General features: G+C 44.0%; 1 protein-coding gene across 5 annotated transcripts in view; it reads right to left on the reverse strand.

Moving 5' to 3' along the window:
- PXMP4 (peroxisomal membrane protein 4) overlaps positions 1-17,232 on the reverse strand; it is a 225,569-nt gene extending 208,337 nt beyond the window's left edge. For 2 of the 5 annotated variants that reach the window (XM_069243929.1, XM_069243927.1), the window contains exon 1: positions 17,041-17,232. In XM_069243929.1, coding sequence (XP_069100030.1) covers positions 17,041-17,153 — 113 coding nt within the window. In that variant the 5' untranslated portion in view covers positions 17,154-17,232. Of the gene's footprint in view, positions 1-17,002 lie in introns of all 5 variants that reach the window. The other 3 variants (XM_069243928.1, XM_069243932.1, XM_069243930.1) reach the window with 3 other exon arrangements.
- Between the last annotated feature and the right edge of the window lie 3,035 nt (positions 17,233-20,267).

Consider the following 20,267-nt stretch of genomic DNA (forward strand, 5'->3'; position numbering starts at 1 on the left):
CTTTAAGGCTTCCCCAGATTATTCCCACACTGCTGTTAGGGTAGGGGTGTTTGAGGATGGGGTGGTAATGTGAAGCCTATGGGCTACCCAACTGCCCCAGGATGCAGGGGCGAGAAGAACAACCGGTCCCTCTCCCCAGCTAAGGGAGGTCCACTGGATTAGGTTACCTCCTGGTGTGGAGGAAGGAAGCTGACAATTGAGGACCATTCGGAGACCTTCTCTCCCCGATTGGTGGAATACTTGCCTCTGCCTCAGTTTTGTAATGAGCCAGAAACTGCTGCTCTTGAGTTATGACCCTGAGCTGACAAGGTAAATATGGATCTCACTGAGATCTGAGGGAAAACAATGCTGGCGGTACAGACAAAGCAATTAGCAATGAAGCATGAAACTATCCTCCTTTTACAAGGACCTAACTAAGATAAACTGAGACATTTCTGGATGGGGAGCGCCACATATGAACACAACATCAAACAACTATTCCAGGCTACACCCTCAACCAGAAGTGCTTCCTGGTTGGGTACAGATTTTATCAGATAGTGATCAAATACTTTCGATAGAGAACACTAAAGGATGAGAGACATCAACGAAATATCGTCTGTTCCGCCAGTCTAAAGAATCACTGCTACACATTTGATGCACCTGTAAATACTTAGTAACAGAAAGAAGGGCCCTCCTAAGGCCAATATTCTTTGCTGCAGACAGGATCGTGGCAAGAGGTGATGCATGCTTACTTAGCAGGTGAAGACGCTCCACTAACAAGCTACTTTTTAAAATATATGCAAATAGCACTTCACATCATTCAAGCCTCCTTCATTGAAGATGAAGTAACAGAAGAACAAAATCGGGAATAAACTTTCACTGGACACAATAACTATTGTAAAAAAATAAAGTGTTAGCACTCAGAAGCCTATACAACTGTCGAGATTTTAATTAGTATAAAACATATCTAGAAAAGTGTATTATATTCTCATAGTTTACTTGGTTAATCATGAAACGAGCACTACTGTAACTAATTATGCAATAAATTATTAATCGACTGTTGTACACCCATATTAAATATACATCATGCTGTGGTGAGATTCCCTTATCAAAGTATATAACTCTGATGTGCCATTCAGAGAACTTTGCCTTGCTAATGAAATACATCCTTTACATCACAATACAACTAAGGTACAATGAAATGATATAAATAGTTTTTCTTCACAAAACAAAATTCTGACTGACTAGTCAGTTATTCGCTTAGTAAAAGTATTATTTATCTTTTACCCACATCACAAATAATTTACTATATCAAATATATTATGTGAATGAAAACAAAGTTTAAGCCTATGGTCTTTTATGTTTGTAAACAGGTATGTTAAATCCAGAGACTGAACATAATCAATTGATTATTACTCCAAAACGGTGGTAGACATGGACTTCGGGTTTCTGTTTTGCTGCCTTGCTTGCAATGGGCATCACTTATGTGGTCAATGTGAAACGATACTTCTGTCATACGAAAAATAGCTCTGATCCCACTTAGAGCAGCCCACGATTGCTTAGCAGATTCAGATCTTTCATTTCAACTATTTTGAACCGTGATTACAGTTGAACACACTGCAAAGATAGCAAACTGCAAAGACAGCAAATAGTTCTTATGGCTGCTTAGTGGCAACTTCCATCATTAATACGCAAAATGACCAATACTTGGATGATTGCTCTGCAGATTTTTTTGAAGCAATTTTTCTCAGACTTAAGTGAGAACTAAGCTTTAAAAGCAAACCTGCTTTGGTAGATATATAACGTGTAAAATCTATATGGAAATACAATAAAAAGTAAAAATATGAAAAACAGACATTAAAAAGTGCTGCTGTCTGATGCAAAACAGTACAAACAACAAGCATTTGTTACACAATAGGTCTCGCATTTTAATGAGTTAGAGCTATTGGCACTGTCAATTCTTAACCTGACTTTTCTTGCCATACAATTCGGTCAACCCTGCCTCATAATTTCATATTTTCTGGCCGTATTCCAGTGGCACCGTATTTAACTAAACACTTCAATTTGCCTTCTTCCTCTATATTAAAACATGTACCATTATCATATAAACCTTTATCTGAAATAAACTTTTGGCATTAGAGGGTAATGCTCAAAACACCATAATAAAAATATCATTTGGGACGGATTGGAGGGTGAAAGGAAAGAGAGAGTCTTGAGTAAAGATGGAGAGGACAAGTGGCGTACTAACGGTGTCATAAACCCTGGAGTAAGAAAGGACAATGGTTGACTGCAATTTCAGTAGGAAAATAGAGCAGTAATTAGAGTTGAGTGAGGTCCATAGGTCTCTGGGTCCCGGTGCCACTGCACCTGTTGCTCCATTGATTACTAGGTCTCAGGAGAGAAAGCGGATGGGGCAGAAAAAGAGAAGCAAAAGATACAACAGAAAAAAGGAAAAAAGAGGAGCGTTCGCAAAGAAATAAAAGAAAGAAGGGAAAGAAAGCTAGCGAACGAAAGATAAAGAGGAAACAATAATAAAAGAAGTGTGAAAAGAAAGAGAAAAATGAACATTAGGAAACAAAGAGAGATGGTAAGAGAAACAAGCAGCCAAAGAACCAGGAAATGTATGTACTGACATTTCCCACAGACAAAGAATGGAAAAACCACTTTGGCACTTCGGGTCCCGACAAGTAACTTGTGGCTTCCATACAGGTTAAAAAGAGGAATTTATAGTAAAACGTGAATAGACAGATAAAGATTAAAGAACACACTAGAGAAAGGAAGGAAAAAAAGATTTACAAAAAAAAAAGTGAAAGGACGCATACCAAGTCAAAGGAAAGAGCAAATAAAAAAAGAAAGAATGAAGGGAAGAGAAAAAAATTGCGAAAGAATGAATGCCTGATGAAGAAACAAGAGAGGAACGAAATTAGGAAAGAAATAACCACGTTTTTGCGAGTTTGAAAGAGGAGGTAGCAAGAAGAGGGACATTTTAAAAAAGGAAGAGGAGTAGAAATAAACAGTTGAAAGAAAGATCGAAACTGTTAACAAATGGATTTTAAGAGCTGAAACGAGAAAAAAGGGGGAGAAAGAAAACATTGAGAGTAAACAGAGTAAAGGAAAGAACGGAGTGAGATAGGTGAAACAGACCCACCCAAATAAAGGTGGCAGCTAAGAATAGATTTAGTCGGCTCTCCAAAGTCCTCAAACAGAAGAGTGTGGAACAGCAGGGGGCACTGCAGAACAGCAGGAGGTGCATGAGCAAAGTTGTATGTGAACCCCAATACAGCAAAAATGGGGCGCTTCAGATCAGGATTGGGGGTATAGACAGACCTGTGTCCCGGCCCAGTGCTGGAATAACAAAGGCAGCAGGTGAGGAATGAGAAACGGAGCACTGTGTAATTCCTGGTATTGGAATAATGGGGAGATACAGGTTAGGGGTGAGGTGCACTGACAGAGTTGTGTGAGGGCTGAAGTACTGGAATAGTAATGGTCACACAAGGTCAGAAGTGAGGTATGTTAAGGGGGCTCTGTGTGGAAGCTAGTACTGGCGTGCCAGTGTTGCCGAGTGTTAGCCTGGAGGTGCCCTGGTGAAGCTGTGAGTAGGGCCCAGAATGGGAGTGGCATTGTCTCTGAACCACAGAAGGGAGGAGTCCTGAAAAGCATGTGTTTGAGCCCTAGTACTGAGAAGAAATGTGCACTGAATGTTAGAATTGATGGATTCTGGCAGAGCTCTTGGTGGTTCTCATCAACAGTGGCGTTGGATGTTAGACTTGAGGTGCACTGGCTGAGCTTTGTTTTCTTCTTTTGGGTCCAGTATTGGCTTGGCCGTGGGACTGAATATTAGAATGGAGCTGCTGTAGGGGAACAGTATGTGAGCGGGGTCCCAGTATAGCAAAGGAAGTGAACTTGCAGGGGTACAACTGAGGTGCAGAGATGAGCTGCACCCGAGGTCCTAGTACTGGAACAGCAGAGTGTACTGACTGTAAGTACTGGGGTGCTCTGGCAGACACCATGTGTGGGGTTCTGGCACTGGCATAGCTGAGAGACTTGGAGTGTGTGAACTGAGGTGCACTGATGGAGCTGCGCCTGACGTCCCAGTACAGGAACAGCTATGTGTGCAGACTTTAAGAACTGAGGAGCTCTGGCAGACAGCGAATGTGAGGTTCAGGCATAGCTGAGGGTGTTGGAGTGTGTGAACTGAGGTTCACTGATGGGGCTGCGCCCGAGGTCCCAGTACTGGAACAGCAGTGTGTAATGACTGTAAGAACTGAGGTGCTCTGGCAGACAGCGAGTGTGGGGTTCGGGCATGGCGGAGGGGCTTGGAGTGTGTGAACTGAGGTGCACTGATGGAGCTGCACCCAAGATCCCAGTACAGGAATAGCAGTGTGTACTGACTGTAAGAACTGAGGTGCACTAATAGAGTTGATAGATCTGCAAGTGGGATCCCAGTATGGAGCAGAAGTGGGCACTGTCTATAAGGATTAAGGAGCCCTGGTAGAGCTGGGTGAGGGGTCCCCTTACTGGAACAGCAGTGGGAAATGAGTGCTTGGAAGGAGGTGCTTTGGCTGAGCTGCATGTGGGTAGCACAGCTAAAAGGGCAAGGACACCATACAAAGGTTTCCTAGGTGACATCAGGTTACATCTGGGAGCAGGGCCTCTGGATGGGGGAACATTCCTGTATGCTTGTTGGAACACAATTGGAGGTAGCAGGTTAATTTACAATGCCACTGAATTACTTAAATCAGGAGAGGTCAGCACATCTGACTAAGAAGGTAGGAAAGGTCAAGCAGTCACACTTTATTCCAAAGTTCATGAAAACAATTTTGTGGTGTGCATATAACACTGCTAATTTTGTTGCAGACCCTGGGGGGCTAGGCTATAGGCAATTACAAACCATCCTCCCTTGCTCTCAGCACCAGGGACCACAGGCAGGCAGGCCAAATGTGACAAAGATAACAGTCTGATTTATAGCTTTGTTTTACAGCTAAGCTCCAAAACGGAGGTGTTCTGGCAGACAGCATGTGTGTTGTTCTGGCACGGGCACAGCTGAGGGCTTGGATCGTGTGAACAGAGGTGCACTGATTTAGCTGCGCAAGAGGTCCCAGTCCTGGAGCAGCAGAGTGTACTGACTGCAAAAACTGAGGTGCTCTAGCAGACAGCTCGTGTGGGGTTCCTGGCACTGGCACACTGATGGCTCAGAGGTGTGAACTGCAGTGCACTGATGGAGCTGCGAGTGGGATCCCAGTAGGGAGCAGAAGTGGGCACTGTCTCTAAGGATTGCGGAGTCCTTGTAGAGCTGCGTGCCTAGGGTATAAGCAATTACAAGCGATCCTCCGCCATTGCTATCAGTACACAGGAAGGCATTCTTGTTAAAGAAAATTCAAGCTAAGGAACGGTGGAAGCCAGGCAGCTAAGAGAGGGTACTGAGAGCCACAAAGACCACATTTGGCCAAGACACCCTGATTTATAACTTTGTTTACGGCTAAGCTCAGAAGACGAATGCTCTGCAAATGAAAAGGGAAGCTCCTTGGACAGGAGCAGGAAACAAAGTTTAAAAAAGTACCCTACAGACCAGATAAACAGATCAAAGCGTAATTATACAGTAGTTAGTCCCTGCTCCCACACAGAAGAAGGAGGGACAAAGAGGCATGACTGACCACTAGCAAGCAAGGATTTTTAAATTACAATGAAAATAACAAATGCAATACCTGAAAGCCTACAGAAGACGTATACTCAAAAGTATACAAGAGGTTGTATGCTTACGTTCGACCTAAAAAAGGACGGCTATATGAAGCAGCAAACTCCCACATTATTGCATAAAACTTTCAACCAGATTTTTCAAAACTCGCCTGGGCAGGGGAGAAAATCTGTGTTTTACGCCTAAGATTATGGTCCCTTCCTACACTCCTGAGACCCAAGTCACACTGTTATTTGTGGGGTATCCCAGAGGCAGATCTAGCTAGCAGAGCAACCCAACACCAGGTTAAAGTCAAATCCGAATCTCATATGTGGAGAATTCATCCAGTGTCCTTGGAAAAGTGGCCAAGAAAGCATCCTGACTGACATTTTCACTACACACTATGGCAACAGTCATTTCCCTGATGTCCAGGGTTCCCATCTTGCGTCTTCTACTTCTCCTCAACAAGCAAAGTGGTATTTTGGCTATCTACTGTGTTTTGCAGGCAGAGGGTATGACGAAGATGGACTTGAGGTCTAAATCTAGCATTATAAGAGCACTTTAAATGGTTTCTACCTAAATAGTTAGTTTTAAAAATCCCAAAGGCAACCCCACACCTTTAGCTGATTGTTGAGGAGGGGGTTGAAGCCCATTATAGTTTTAACAGTAATTTGAAAAATAGGGATCGGGCAATCATCCGGCTGTGATCCTCATCCACTTGACCGAAGTAAGGACGCTCACTCCATACGAGCAGAAGAAGATTGTAATGCGTGAATTCCAAATTTCAATTTATTACCCCCCTGCTCTAATAAGAATTTCCAGATCAGAAGAACAGTTAAACACACTAATAAGCACTTGATGTACTAAGTTTGGCATTAAGCCCTGTAAATTGTAAAAACACCAAACCCAGACTCTTAAAAACTATCCCGATGGTATAACATGAAGCACTCAAGGTAGGCCAAACAATCCTTAGGGACCCAACACAGAGTGAAGAAAACCATATAGTAAACATAAATATCATGGGAGTCCATGTCTTCGCCATGTGTATCTCCCGGGAATATAAAAGCAACTTATCTTCCATACTATAAACTATTGTCTTTTACTGAACACCATTTTTTCCACATTGTCTTCATCTAACATCCAGGAAGATATCTGGTTTCTGATCCATGAATTTCAAATCTGTACTCCACTCATCTTAGTGGTCAACTTTGCGAGGATTAGGTAGCAATCTTGCAGCCTCACTTAATGACAGCAGTTTTGGCTCTTAACTGAGTTCAACTAATACATCCCTCTGTAATGGGTGATGTCCTAGTGCAGCTGCTCCATTACAAGGCAAAAGTTGTTGCTTGAGAGTTGCCACATAGACATCTTACACTAAGTATACAGAAGATCCCTTGCCCTTCACTTTCTTAGCCTTGGGTCCCTAGATCAGCATCAATTCTCTTTAACTTTGAAATGATGAAATTTAGCATGATGTTCCCTACATTGCTAGTTACCTCTGCTTGACCTCAGGAGCCCCTTCACTTCCCCAACCCATTAACCCTTTCCAGACACGCCACCGGGTTTTCGTACCTGGGATGGAGAAGAAAAGACCCATGATGAATGGCTCCATGTCCTTACAACTTGTAGCTATCTCCCAACCAGGTCTTTTATTCATGTGTTGTCTCTTCAGGAGCTGATTTTGAGTTTCTCACATCAGGCAAATACTGAGCAGATTAAGCCTTACGATTTCTCAGGACTATAATAGTTCATTTTACTCAAATTACAGCTCGTCAATGCAGGTCTAACTCTTCTCCACTGTCTCATCAATTGCATATATAATATTATTGAAGCCTTCAGTTACTATGGGCGAATCTATGAACCTTTCAGTGCAAGTGCCTAAAAGGTACTACTGCAGGCCCAAATCAATCTATGTGCTTATGATAGCTCTTGTACACACCTTTCACAGTCCCTCCTACTACCTTCACAATCTGAATGTCATGACAGACAGAATATGTGCAAGCCCCAATGGAACACAGGCCTCTCACAGAAGCTGAATTCCCCAACAACCCCTCTTGCTGACAAAGCTCAGCGTGACTACCCTGCCTTCAGACAGGAAGCTTCATGCTCAGGTAGCAGCCATCTGTGCCAGTGGGTTGCCAACAAGTGACCAAGGACCCATCCTTCAGACAGGCAACTCTATACTCAGGTTGTGACACGACATGTGCAGCAGTCTCAGAAAAAATGTTTGGCAGGGTGTCCGAAGCAGGCAATCACACACCTCAGCCACAATCCTGATGCTGTTCTCTTGACTAATGACTTTTTCAAGCAATACCAATTTGTATTTTGGAACTACTAGTTCTGTGGGATTCATTATGGGTTTGATCTTGAAACTGTAAGCATGAGTTGTGATCTTGGCGTGGGTGTATAGTTTTGCGATATTTAGCTGCTGAATTTGCCAAAACGCTTATAACATGTTTTACTTCCTCAACTACTTTCATCCACCTCACACACCATCTTCGTCAAGTTCTCTGTTATGACAACCATCACCCTCCTATTCCTAATTAACACTGTCATTTTCTTCTCTTCCTTTCTATTCACTCTTTTACTCTCGATTCAGCCACCTTTCCTTACTATTCTTTTGCTTTATCCTTCCTTTTTCTCACCTTTTTTATATTCATGCTGTTATGTATTCACCCTTCATTTCACATCTCTGTACTCCATAACTATCTTCTCGCCTTGATTATAGTTTTTTATCGTATTCGTTACCCGTTAGAGCCACAGTTGTGAAAACTGTAGCTTTTTTTGGACTTCTATTGCAAAAAGACTAAGACATGCACACAATGTTAATTAACAGCTAATAAAATTAATGGTCAAAGCGAGTAATTCACTTTACTTTTCAAAATTCTCCAAACCTCAGTTACCTTACGTTTAAACAAGTTTGTTTTCCAAATCAGGGTCACCTAGCAGCTCATAATTATTACACTGAATGGCAGGCCATAAAAGTTTTTTTAGAACACTTGCAGTCCCACTCGTGTCAGAAATGAAAGACTAAGTTGTAAGACAGAAGCCTGCAAAGCCACAGACTGCAGAAATGTCACAGCAGCCAGCAGCAAGTGTATTATGCTATATGTTAGCAGTTTAGCAACCTAGGGAGTACGCGGCGCTATCATCTATTTATCCACTCATGTACCATCAAGAGAGAACCTGATGGGAGAGAATAATTGCACAACCACTAGGGCCCCAAAGTGTGGTGTCTGTGCTTTAAGTTCCTTGTAATTTAGTAACAGGCTCAGCCTTCTGCGAGCACCTCAGGAGACTGAGTAGGTAGGACCGTATAGATGCCACAGGAGAGGCGCCAGTGCTGCCTTTTCTATAGTGGAAACTAACGATGTCCCTGTCCATGATACATTATTGAAACTTGGCACAAGTCTTTTCAAGTCAGAGAAGTGAAAAAGTTTGCCACTCGCAGTGTTTTTCATCCAGCGCCCCAAATTAAGACTAGTATCCCTGCACAAACAAATCAAAGCACACCTCTACTAAGATATAAATTCTGGTTGTATGCATTTTCCCTTACTTCTCTGGAGTTGGCAAAATCTGATGTTTCTACAATATGCTTCCTCTTACGCGCTGTATAAAGGGAGCCGAAGGATGCATGACATACAGGGTCATCAGCCCTACCAAACTTCGCGCATCGAGGGTTAAACTAAAGCATTTCAGGGCTTGCCCCTGCATATCCGCACTGAAATGCATTAGTCACGCATTTAAACTTCCTCTATGGTTGCCCTACTGGATGGAGGCTTTTGGAGTGCTGTTGTGTGTATGTATATTCATATATTTTACTCGCACAAGAAAACGTCGGTCTATACTGATTGTAACAGTAGTGAACTGAACACTAAGCGTCACCGAAATAACACAAATTAAAAAGACGTTTAGTCAAATTTATTCCTGTCCTAACCCAGCAACGTTCTTGGTCTGAACTTTGTTTTCCAAAACTAATACGAGTAAAGACTACCAGACGTTTTATTTCCGATTCACAATCACTCTTTTCACAAATTAATATTATTTGTGCAAACGAGATATATCTTTGGGGTAAATTGGCCAACATAAATAGTGCAAATGAGTAATGCTCCATCCAAATGTATGTTTGTTGTCATGTGATGTTAGTCGAATGGACAGTGAGGAGAGAGAGTGATGAGAGAGGAAATAGGAGAGGAATTGCAGAGGAGAAAGAAGGGGGGATGAAAGAGGGGAGAGGGAGGAGATAAACAAGAGGTAAGAGGATAAGAGATTCCAAGGAAAGCGAAAGGGGAAAACAAAGAGGAGTTAAATTTGAGAACAGAGGGCTTCATTTACAAGAACTGACGTATTTCTGCGTTGTGGCAGTTATAACATGTGATGCGTCAAAAAAAGTCTACAACGCTATGGATGTGTCGTATTTACAATACAGCGCTCCAGGGCATAGGGTTCCAGGATGTGTCAAATACTGACGCATACGAGGGAAGGATGCGGCAACGCATCCACTCAAAAACTGAGGATTGCTGAAGTTTGTGTCAGAACTGACGCTACTTCAGCAATGCATCAAAAATCAGAGGTGATGCGTCCGTTCAGACTGACGCATGGAGCCCAATGTGTGAGGACCAATGTAAATAACTTTAAAATGACTGAATATCACCTTCTTCTACACTGGTCCTGGATGTAAGAGGTAATGTATGTAGTATGTCTGTGTCACATTACAGTGGGCGTAGTCTTCATATGTTTATGTAGAGTCTGAGCATATGTGACATAGTGAGTGACAGTATAATGTAAGTGAATACAAGTATGCGTTGGAATGTGAAGTAGCAATACATGTATTACCTACCTTTCGTGTGTAGTTACCTGTTATCCTTTGGAGTACACAGACCTGGACGTGGGAATCCCCTCCTCCATGGAGAAGTGACAATTCTGGCCTGTCTCTTAGAAACAGTACATAATGTCACATAGCCTTGCTGCGTGGATGATGAAATCAGGTACTATGCTCACAGGTTGGTCAATGGGTCCTACAACACGAGTTTCACAAGTGTAGCCCTACTACAACTAGTGGGAATGTGAAAAAACAGATCATTCTCTTCCAGGGTGTAAAGTGACTTCAAATGGCCAGATTCCTGTGTGAAAGCCACTGTGTCAGTCCCTGCGCCTGGGCTTTGGAGGCGTAGGAATTCCGACGCACTGCAGGCTACATGTGATGCATCTCAAAGCAGCATCAAAAGACGAAAATGTAGATATCACTGCGTCATTTTTAAGTGACCTTTTACGACAGTACACCCACTCTGCATAGATAAAAATCTATGTGGCGCAGCAATATCCACTGCAAGTTTTTTTGACACAGGGCCAGGAAAAGTGATGCATTTGGCCAAATGTGTCATGTTGAAAATATGGAGGTAACACAGCCCTGCCGCTGCGCCAAAAAAACAAAAAAAGATGCAACTGCAGTGCAAGCTCTTTGTAAATAAGCCCCAGAGAGAGAAACAGAAGGACCACAGAGGGGGCAGGACAAAGGGAGGAAGGCAGAGCGACTTGGAAGAATAAGAGAAAGAGAGGAAAGAGAAATAGAGAGGAAGGAGATAGGTGAGAGTAAAGTCGGTAGCACGAAGCACTCCAGATTCCCACCATAAAAATTAGACCCCAGAACATGCATCCCCATAGGGGAGAATCCTCTAACATAAACTCCCCCCCCCCACCCACACACAGATAAACTCTGAATGATCCCCCAGGCATCATGGGAAACTTCAAAAAAATCAGGCCTGACAATCATAAGACCAAACCTACGTAGCTTCATGCCCTTTCATGCATGAAGTTGGGCCCCGTTGCCAAAGTTGACGTTCAACAAACAAGAAGGGGTCACACTGATATGTGTAAGCAGTTAGAGATGTAAAAGATATTGGATGTAGTCCACACGTGATGGAGATTATCTCAATGTTACTTAGATGTAAAATCAAAGATTCAGTTGAAGAAAGAAGAAAATAAATAAGGCGAGAGGAGGAAAGAAAAAGACTGAGCGGCGTGCAATGGGTTAAGTGAGAGTAAAGGAGAGATACACAAAGATAATTTCAGAGAAGGACAGAGGGAGGAGGTTAGAAAGATAAAAGAGGGAGAAGAGATTGAGACAAGCACAGAAATGGAGAGAAAAAAAAAGGCAAATGAGGAAAGAAATGGAGTGAAAAGATTGTGAGGAGAGGAAACATGGCATGAATGCGGGGGAGAGGGAACGCTTTCATGCTTTAGCATGAGAGCAGCATCTGGATTGGGAGCCTGTGCCCCAGTGACCGACAGGAAGCGAGAAGCGACGGAGGTGGCTGGCAGGAGGATCGCAAGCCACGTAAGTTTGATTTTCTTTTTTTAAATATTATTTATTCCCTTAAATCCCCCACTCCTGCAGCAGTAGCCAAAACTTATGACTCAAAACTACCCTCTAAGTCAGCACCAACAGAAAGACTGTAATGATGAAGAAACGTATTAGGGGAAGACCAAGTGGCCACACTCCAGATGTCCCAGAGGGACACAACCCCAGCCTCTGCCCAAGAGGTACAAACCACCCTAGTGGATCTGCCCTGAATATCAGAAGGAAGTCCCTCTCCAACAACTTCATAGGCATGGGCAATGACCTGACGGGCCCATCGACTGGGAGTCTCAGTAGAGACCTTCTTACCTCTTGCGACAGACCAGTAAGCAATAGACAAAGAGTTGGACACCCTAGACAGTGCTCCAAATAAATCAGAAGGGCCCTCCTGACATCCAGAGTGGAAGGGAGCATAGAAGAAGAATCCACAAAATATGTAAAATTACCTCCTGAGCTAAATGAAAGGAACAAACCACTTTAAAAGAATAAACATAGGGTCCAGGCAAAGCGCCATCCGCTCAGGTAAGAACTTCAGATAAGGAAAAACTACCACGAGAGCCCTGCTCTCACCAAGGCGTTTCGCAGAAGTAATGGCCACGAAGAAGTCCACTTTGGCGGAAAGCCACACCAACTCCACTTTCTCCAAAGGTTTAAAAGAAGCAACCTGCAGCCCCATGAGAACAAGAGTCACGTCGCAAAAAGGAACAACCCAGAGACTCCAACCCTAAGTGCTCAAGTGCCAAGCTGTCAGATTCCACCTGACGAATATTTGAATAGACAGAAATGAAAACTGAAGAGGAGCGAGACAGCAAAGGAGATGGAGCACCTGATCCCGAGACAGAGTCAGAAGGAGAGGAAACCAATGTCGTCTGGGGCAATGAGGATCACATGAACCTTCTTTTGTCTAATCTTCTGGAGGACCTGAGGCAGGAGGGGAAATCGGATGGAAGGTATACAGCAGCCCCTGGGGCCATGGGACTGACAGGTCATCCACCGCCCACGCCAGCAGTGAAAGACTCATGCAAAAAGCCAGGGATTGAACATTGTCTTGGGAGGCAAACAAGTCTAGCCAAGGTTCCCCGAACTTCTGACAGACGATGGAAGAGGGGAAGACACAGATGGCGCGTCACAAAGGAAGGGAGGTCACTGCTGTATGCCCCCAAAAAATCAACTCATCCTTAATTTAAACTGCAGTCAGATCCAGAACATACTCTTCTGCCCAAAGAAAGATCAGGGACGCAATCTGATTCAGGGACCTGCACTTTGTACCCCTCTGCCTGGTCAAGTACGCCCTTGCCACTTCATTGTTGGTACAGACTACAATATTGATGACCCGCAGACTGGCTTGGAACCCCACCAATGTGTTCCGGACAGCCATCAATTACCTCCAATTTGTGGACTGTTGACACTACTACAGGGACCAAGGGGCCCCCAAACCCTCCTGGCCGACAGGAACAATTGCCCCTTTGAGAAGCAGAGACTGAACCCATGTCCGGAGCCACTGAAGCCTGACAGGGTCCCTTGGAGAAGGAGTAGGTGTGAAACGAGGCAGTGGAGCAAGACCTTTGAATGGAATATGGTAACCATGTTTGACTATCAAAAGGACCCAAGCATCTGTCACCTCTTTCTTCCAAGGAGGGAGAAACAGCTGAAGACGACCTCCCACGACCATACAGTCACTTCTGCTGTTGCTGCACAGGAGGATGAAGGCTGGGATTTGTTATAAAAGGCAGCCCCCCTCCCCCCCCCCCAGATGGCTGAAAAGCAGGCCGCTTGAACCCAAGCTACTTCTTTTTCTGAACCTGCTGGAAAGGCCTCAGGATCTTCTTCTCCTCTGCTGCCTTCTCCAACATATCAGTCAGTTCAGGCCCAACAGCTTCTGACCCAAAAAGAAAGTTTATGAATCGCAGAGAACTGGGACGCCTCAAACTTCCAGGACTTTAACCACATGGACTGACAACCAGAAATGGATGCTACGGCTGCCACTGTGGAAGCCAAAAGACAATCAAAAATAGAATCAGATAAGAACTGGGACAGCATTTCCATATTGGAAAGAAGAGCTGTGGGATCACCCTAGCTTTGAAGACAGTCAAAGAGAGCAAGGAAGTCCTTGAGAATATCATAGGCAGAATATGTGGCCGCCGAAATGCCATACTTGGAAGCAGTATACGCCCATTTCAAAGCGGATTCAACTTGCTTATAAACTGGATCACAGAGGATAGCATCCTCTGAGGCCAAGGACGACGAAGACATGGAGGCCAGATCAGTATTCACCTTAGGTGCCTGAGGGAACTGCTCATCAAACCCCTCCAGCAAGTAACTCTTGGAAATAAAACGGGATACAGAAGACTTATCAATGTTCTTCCATTCTTTCTAAAGCAAAGACTAGATCACATCATGAAGGGGCTGGCCGTCCTTAGACACAGAATGATATTGAGCCATAAAGTCCTCTTCCACCAGATCCGGAATAGCAGACTTCAAAAGGACTCTAACATGGGCCAAAACCTCTTTGGGGTGCTCACCTTTAATATATCTGCTGTTTGACTCATCAGCATCATCATCATCAAGATGAGGACCCTTAGGAAGAATCACCCTCTCCTGAATAGCAGTGTCCACTGCATCCTTAGTGAGGGCCTGCAAATCGCCCCTAGAAATATGGAGGAGCTCCTCCGCATCCCTTTGGGCAGGAGCACAACTGGAATCATACACATGATACCAGGAAGCAGCAACGTGCTATAGCAGCATCATGCTTCCTGTTTATAGCGTAGCCAGGCAACCAAAATCTCACCACACGAGAGCAAAAAAATAGAAATCAGTGCAGTCAACCCCTGTGCATCGCATAACCATGAACACCTGGCAGGGGCTCAGGACGCCTCACAAGTGGTTCCCAAAATGTCCAGCCATTAGTCGCACAAAAGTCTCCCTGCCCGATGTCAGCACATGAACAAGGATTGCGAACCACAGCTGGCGCACAACGCGCTCCATCCGCTGCAGCGAGGCGGAAGGCAGCATTAAAAGAGAAACAGTCATCGGAAACGTTCAAAAACAGAAACCTAGGTAACTCTCACCCAAAGTACCTGAGGCCGGCATGCATGGCCGCACAATAGGAACAATAACAGGAGGAGGTGTGGGGGGGGGCTTAAATAAAAAAATATATATATATATATTGATAGTAGAAGAAGGGCTAGCATGCTATGACAGTCGTAAGGGCATAACTCTGTTTGCCAGGGCTGAGCTGAGGGACACCATGGATGGGGGGGGGGGGCAGGTAACGGTGTGCAACTGCAAGTCAGGGCCAATTACAGCAATCAGTCATTTACTGCAGATGTTTATTTGGAAAGGGTGTGACTGACATTCAGAATTTTGGTCTAAAATCTTTCCCTAGCACAGGAGTACACAACAGGAAGAACATGTTGGTATGGTAGTTGCTATATGCCTGGTGAATGCTCCAAAAGGGATTGGTTTGTGGCCTGGTACCAGCACTTCAGGAGAGTTGTAGATTTTCTATGACAGTTTCTGAACCATTACAGTGATTTAGAAACAGCCAATAGAAAAGTAGGTAAATGGGGTAATTTCTGATATTTTTGTCATTACAGGAACTTAACTACTTTAATTTACTCATTAATGAAGTGTCACTCAAAATGCCATACATAAGGCGTTCAAGTGTCACACATAGGTACCCTGAAATCATCAAAATATCACATATAAGCAAACTGAAAACTTGGCAGCCCTTGTCATCTGCGTTTCACATGTCCATGATAATAGCCACATCCCCTCCGACTTTACACTGGTCCCCAGACACTTCAATTATCCAAAGGGTTTGGTGATATTCTTGAAAGTTAAACAATTAGGCCAAAAAAAGCAAGGCTGCAAGCCCACATGAAGCATTAAAGAACAGAAAAGGATGGTTCTCTACTTGTAAATGGACCTTGGGAGTGACAAGGAGTACCTTGGGGTAGTGGGCTGCACGGTGGGTTTCCCTCCAAATCCAAATCTATTTCCATAGTTCAAATTAGGGGATGATAGACTCAGTTCACTATCCTGAACACCATAATGTTTGTAAAAGTAACGTAAACTATTTTCATGTTTAAGAACTGCCTGACGGTGGCTTTATATATTTTAATTACTGTTAGTTTTGCTGTAAAGGGGCATATTTACAGGTGCTCTGAGGGAACATTTGGTTGTTGTTGCGATAAAGTGCTAGAATACGTAGACGTCCTAGAAGGGTGACTAGATTTTGAAAACCAAAAACCAGGGGCTTTTAGCAAACCGACAAGAGAGGCTACACTTTTACACCAGCCGAGGGGCACAGAACAACTTAAATGACTGCGCATCAACATACAAACACAGACAAGGCACTAAGGAACTAAATTAAAAGCACATTTTAAACCCTGCCTCCTTGTAATTAAATTGTGTTCTGATAAGAGCTGCTAACTCGTCCTGACTTTGCGCACATAAAAAATAACTCCATCCGTTTTCCTCCAATCCTCTCTAAAAACCAGGATATGAGACAAATTTGTCAAAATCTGCTTGGCCAGCTAGTGGAAAAAAAGGAGTACCAGGAAAATCCGGGACGCCTAAATATAGGGTAGCCCTAGGAATATGGAGGCTAAGGGTTCCAGCTGACGTGCAATGCAATAGGTCCGGAAAAATCCAGTGCAGGAGGGCACGGACAGGAGTCGATTGAGGACACAACCTAGGGCCAAATACAACAAAGGGGCACACATTCGCAAAATGCTGTGCTTTCTGTAATGGGGCGAATCTGGAATAATATGCAGACTAAAGTGGTAGCTCCGGGTAGAGAACTGGGTGCTGCACTCAATTCTAGTCAGAATGCAGAGCGGGGCAGGGTGTGTAGTGATTACGCGAGGGAGTTGAGAGGGCGCAGAACAAACTAAAACGATCAGAGTGCAACTGACGTCGATACTGAACGTAGTGGTAGGGGCGTGCGACAGCACTGTTACTGGGGCAGCTGAGAAGAGAATAGCGACCTGCTCGGTCCTTCGCTCTCTACTCCATTCGTTCTTACACTGCTCCGTTCCGGAAGCCCTTGATCACGGATAGTGCCGCTTGGTATTTCTTCTGCTGCAGCAGTGTGTTCATAGTGTACAAAAACGTGCTCAACAGCCGGCGCGTAGACATGACTTCGCAGCAAATTCGTTCGGAATCAAGCTTGCTTACGTTATGTAGTCTGCGCGCGCATAGTAAAGTAAAGAAGCGGCGATTAACGAGCAGTATAGAGGAGGGACAAGAATCGAACGTGATGGACAAAGAAAACAGACTGGCATTACACATCTGGGCATACAGACGTGACAATAAAAACATTTCTAGCATTCGCGACAAAGAATTTTCAATTCTAATAAGGACACGGAGGGAAGGATTATGCTTCTCTTTCTATGCTTTAATATTTCAGCAGCCAATAGTAAAAGTAAACAAACAGCCATTGATAACCATAGAGAAGGGGCTATAAATACTCTTGCCCTCATAACACTTCCTCTTTCTTTGCAATCCAAAGCAATAGCATTGGACAAAACCTTACAATTAGAGTCATATTCAACACAGTAACGAAAAATCATTTCACAAGTGACCTGAAGACATCCAAACCAGAAGAACTGTCCTGCAACTGATCCTGTTAAAACAATCTGAGTGGCAAGCACTCCAGTGGCATCAATACATCCAGGAAGTATCCTAGATCACTTATCTTCTGGTCCTTAAAGGAATGAGAAAAAACAAAGTTGAGGTATTCACAGTCTACCCGCAATGAAAAGCCACAATGCGCAATAATATACTTCTGCACGAGGAAGGGAACAGTGTTGTAAAGAATAATGACTCCAAAGGGAGTGTTGGAGGATTTCATTACATTTATTCCTGGTTAGATGAAGTCTCCGTAAATAACATCCCAGCCTCCTCACACACCACAACCGTCTGCTGCGAGAGAAAGAGACTTTAAATTATTCTTGCCCTAGAGACTTTAACTTTGATTTGATCCCTTTGCATGAAGTAGTAGTTTTACCTTGCCGCCGTGAGGCAATTGTCCCGTCCACCCCTGCCCCTTTGCCCCGTCCCATGCCGATCGAAACGGTACCCATGCTGATCGAGAAACGGTACCTGTGAGACGAAGACTTCCTTGTATGATGATCGTAATTGGTAAATATGAAAAGAAAATTGTAAAATTGCATTGTGTTTCCTTTAGGTAACCAACTGCTGATTTTGATAAGAGCCCTAGTTAGGAGTTTTCTAAATTTATGTTACTAAATTGTTTTTGCATGAAGTCCCACATGCCGATGCTAATTTGAGGTTAGACGAGGATTCCATATGTCGCACAATGCAATTTGAGATCTTGTTATGCTGACTAAATGTATGCAATTAGTTCATTACAGATTATCGTATTAGTGATTTGCATTGCTATTATCGAATGCCTTGTGATTCAAATGCTGCATAGATTGCACTTGTTTCGTCGCTATGGACAGCTATTAATGTTCATTTATGTTTATCATTTGGTGTTGAGACACATCTATATTGTGCTAGCTTTGTTAATATAGGGAAATAAAATTCACTAACTTTGAATAAACTGGTGTGGTTATTCCTGACTGAAAGGTCAGGGTTCGCCGAAATGTATTCTGGATTAATTGTTAAGTGTTACGTTGTTCAGGGTATTGCTTATGTTCGTTATTGATTATTGATTTGATGTAATTGATCGATATAAGAGTACGGAGAGTTCCACTTAGTCAAAAGATTCATCGGCCTAAAGAGCGTCCGGATACAGGTAAATTATTAGTACGGACCGCTCTATCAGTAGATGGTAGCAGAGGATGGTTTCGTCTTTTGGGACCCTGTACTCTTAAAGTACATGGTGTTGAATTAACGGTTACGCATTTTGAGACCCCACTCGAGAAGTTGAATTAGATTTTTTCTTGGATAAAATAGATTGACAGAATGATGATGGGCTAGGTCCACCGCGACTTTCCCGGGATCTCGGAGCCTGCGAATGGAGAGAATGGAGGTGTGGATTCGGCGTTGGCGGTACTAGTGATGGTATGAGTGAAGTTAGGGTTTTGCGCTTGCACAGCTTATTGCCGCAGGGTGTGTGAAAAGGTTGCGAGGATTTTTCTTTTTAGAAGATAGCGGAGGTGCGACTCCGAGTGTAGAAGTAGAGAAGTCGTCGAACTTCATAGAAATAGCGGAGGTGCGACTCCGAGTGTGAGAGTAGGGAAGTCGTCGAACTTCATGTGCATGTGGCGCTTGGTGCATAAAAAGGTCCACGTGGTTGTTGTTGTTGAGACGGGCCCTGCGAGGTCAAGAGACTCCGGAGTATGTTGTTCTATGTTGTGGTCTGGGCGGTTTAGTAGGTTGATCGGGCGTGGTCAACGAGTCGGTACGTGTGTAAGGGAGTGAAAGAAACTTCGACTTCGGGCTTTGACAAGATTCTAAGTGCACTAGAACAGATCATTGACAAGTTGAGAGTAGGTCTGCGGGTCAGATTTGCTTGCGAACGTGGGGATCGAGAAAGACGGAATAGCGGCCGAGGCTAGTGAAAAGTCCCTAAGGTCCTGAAGCGACTGTGTTACCCTTCCTGTAGTAAACCGACAGATCTGTTTTAGTTTTTGTAGCTCGCGATACATGCAAGAAGTTGTTACGAGAGGAGCTGAGTGAAGGAAGACTAGCCGCGAGGCTTTGTCAGCCGCAGTGTGTGTGAGTGTGACGTCACTAGGAGCCGCGCTGGGATAGGTTGGTTGCAGAGAAGGGTCGCGCACGGATTGGACGCAGTCCGTGGGACTCGATTGGAAGGGGAAAGGCAAGCGAAGAGTATTCCGGGAATTAAAGTCACCTATTGATTACAAACTTTGTGAAATAAAAGACGAGAAAATGAAATTCTTTAAAGCATTTAGGAGTGCGATGAAGGGGGAGTCTTACATTAAAGCGAGCGTAGGAGAGGAGACGCCGCCCGAGGGCACACCAGCTTACATTGTAATGGAAGAGAAGGGGGTAGCTCCGTGTCTTTGGCTAAAGCAATGGCACAAACTGACAGAGAAACATGGGAGAGTAGCGTTCCCGATACATGGGACATTCAATATAAGGATCCTAGAGAATTTGAGATTCACGATGTACGACATGAAGGTGCCTCCAAGGCCAGCCCAGTTTGAGGCTCTAGCGATTTGGGAACTAATGGCCAGACAGCAACAGCAGAAGAAGTTTGAGACCAGGATGAGAAAGGTAGAAACGACACTAGCGGATTCTAGGTGGGATAATGCACAG

Source organism: Pleurodeles waltl, chromosome 7, assembly GCF_031143425.1.
Source record: "Pleurodeles waltl isolate 20211129_DDA chromosome 7, aPleWal1.hap1.20221129, whole genome shotgun sequence".
NCBI classification, from domain to species: domain Eukaryota; kingdom Metazoa; phylum Chordata; class Amphibia; order Caudata; family Salamandridae; genus Pleurodeles; species Pleurodeles waltl.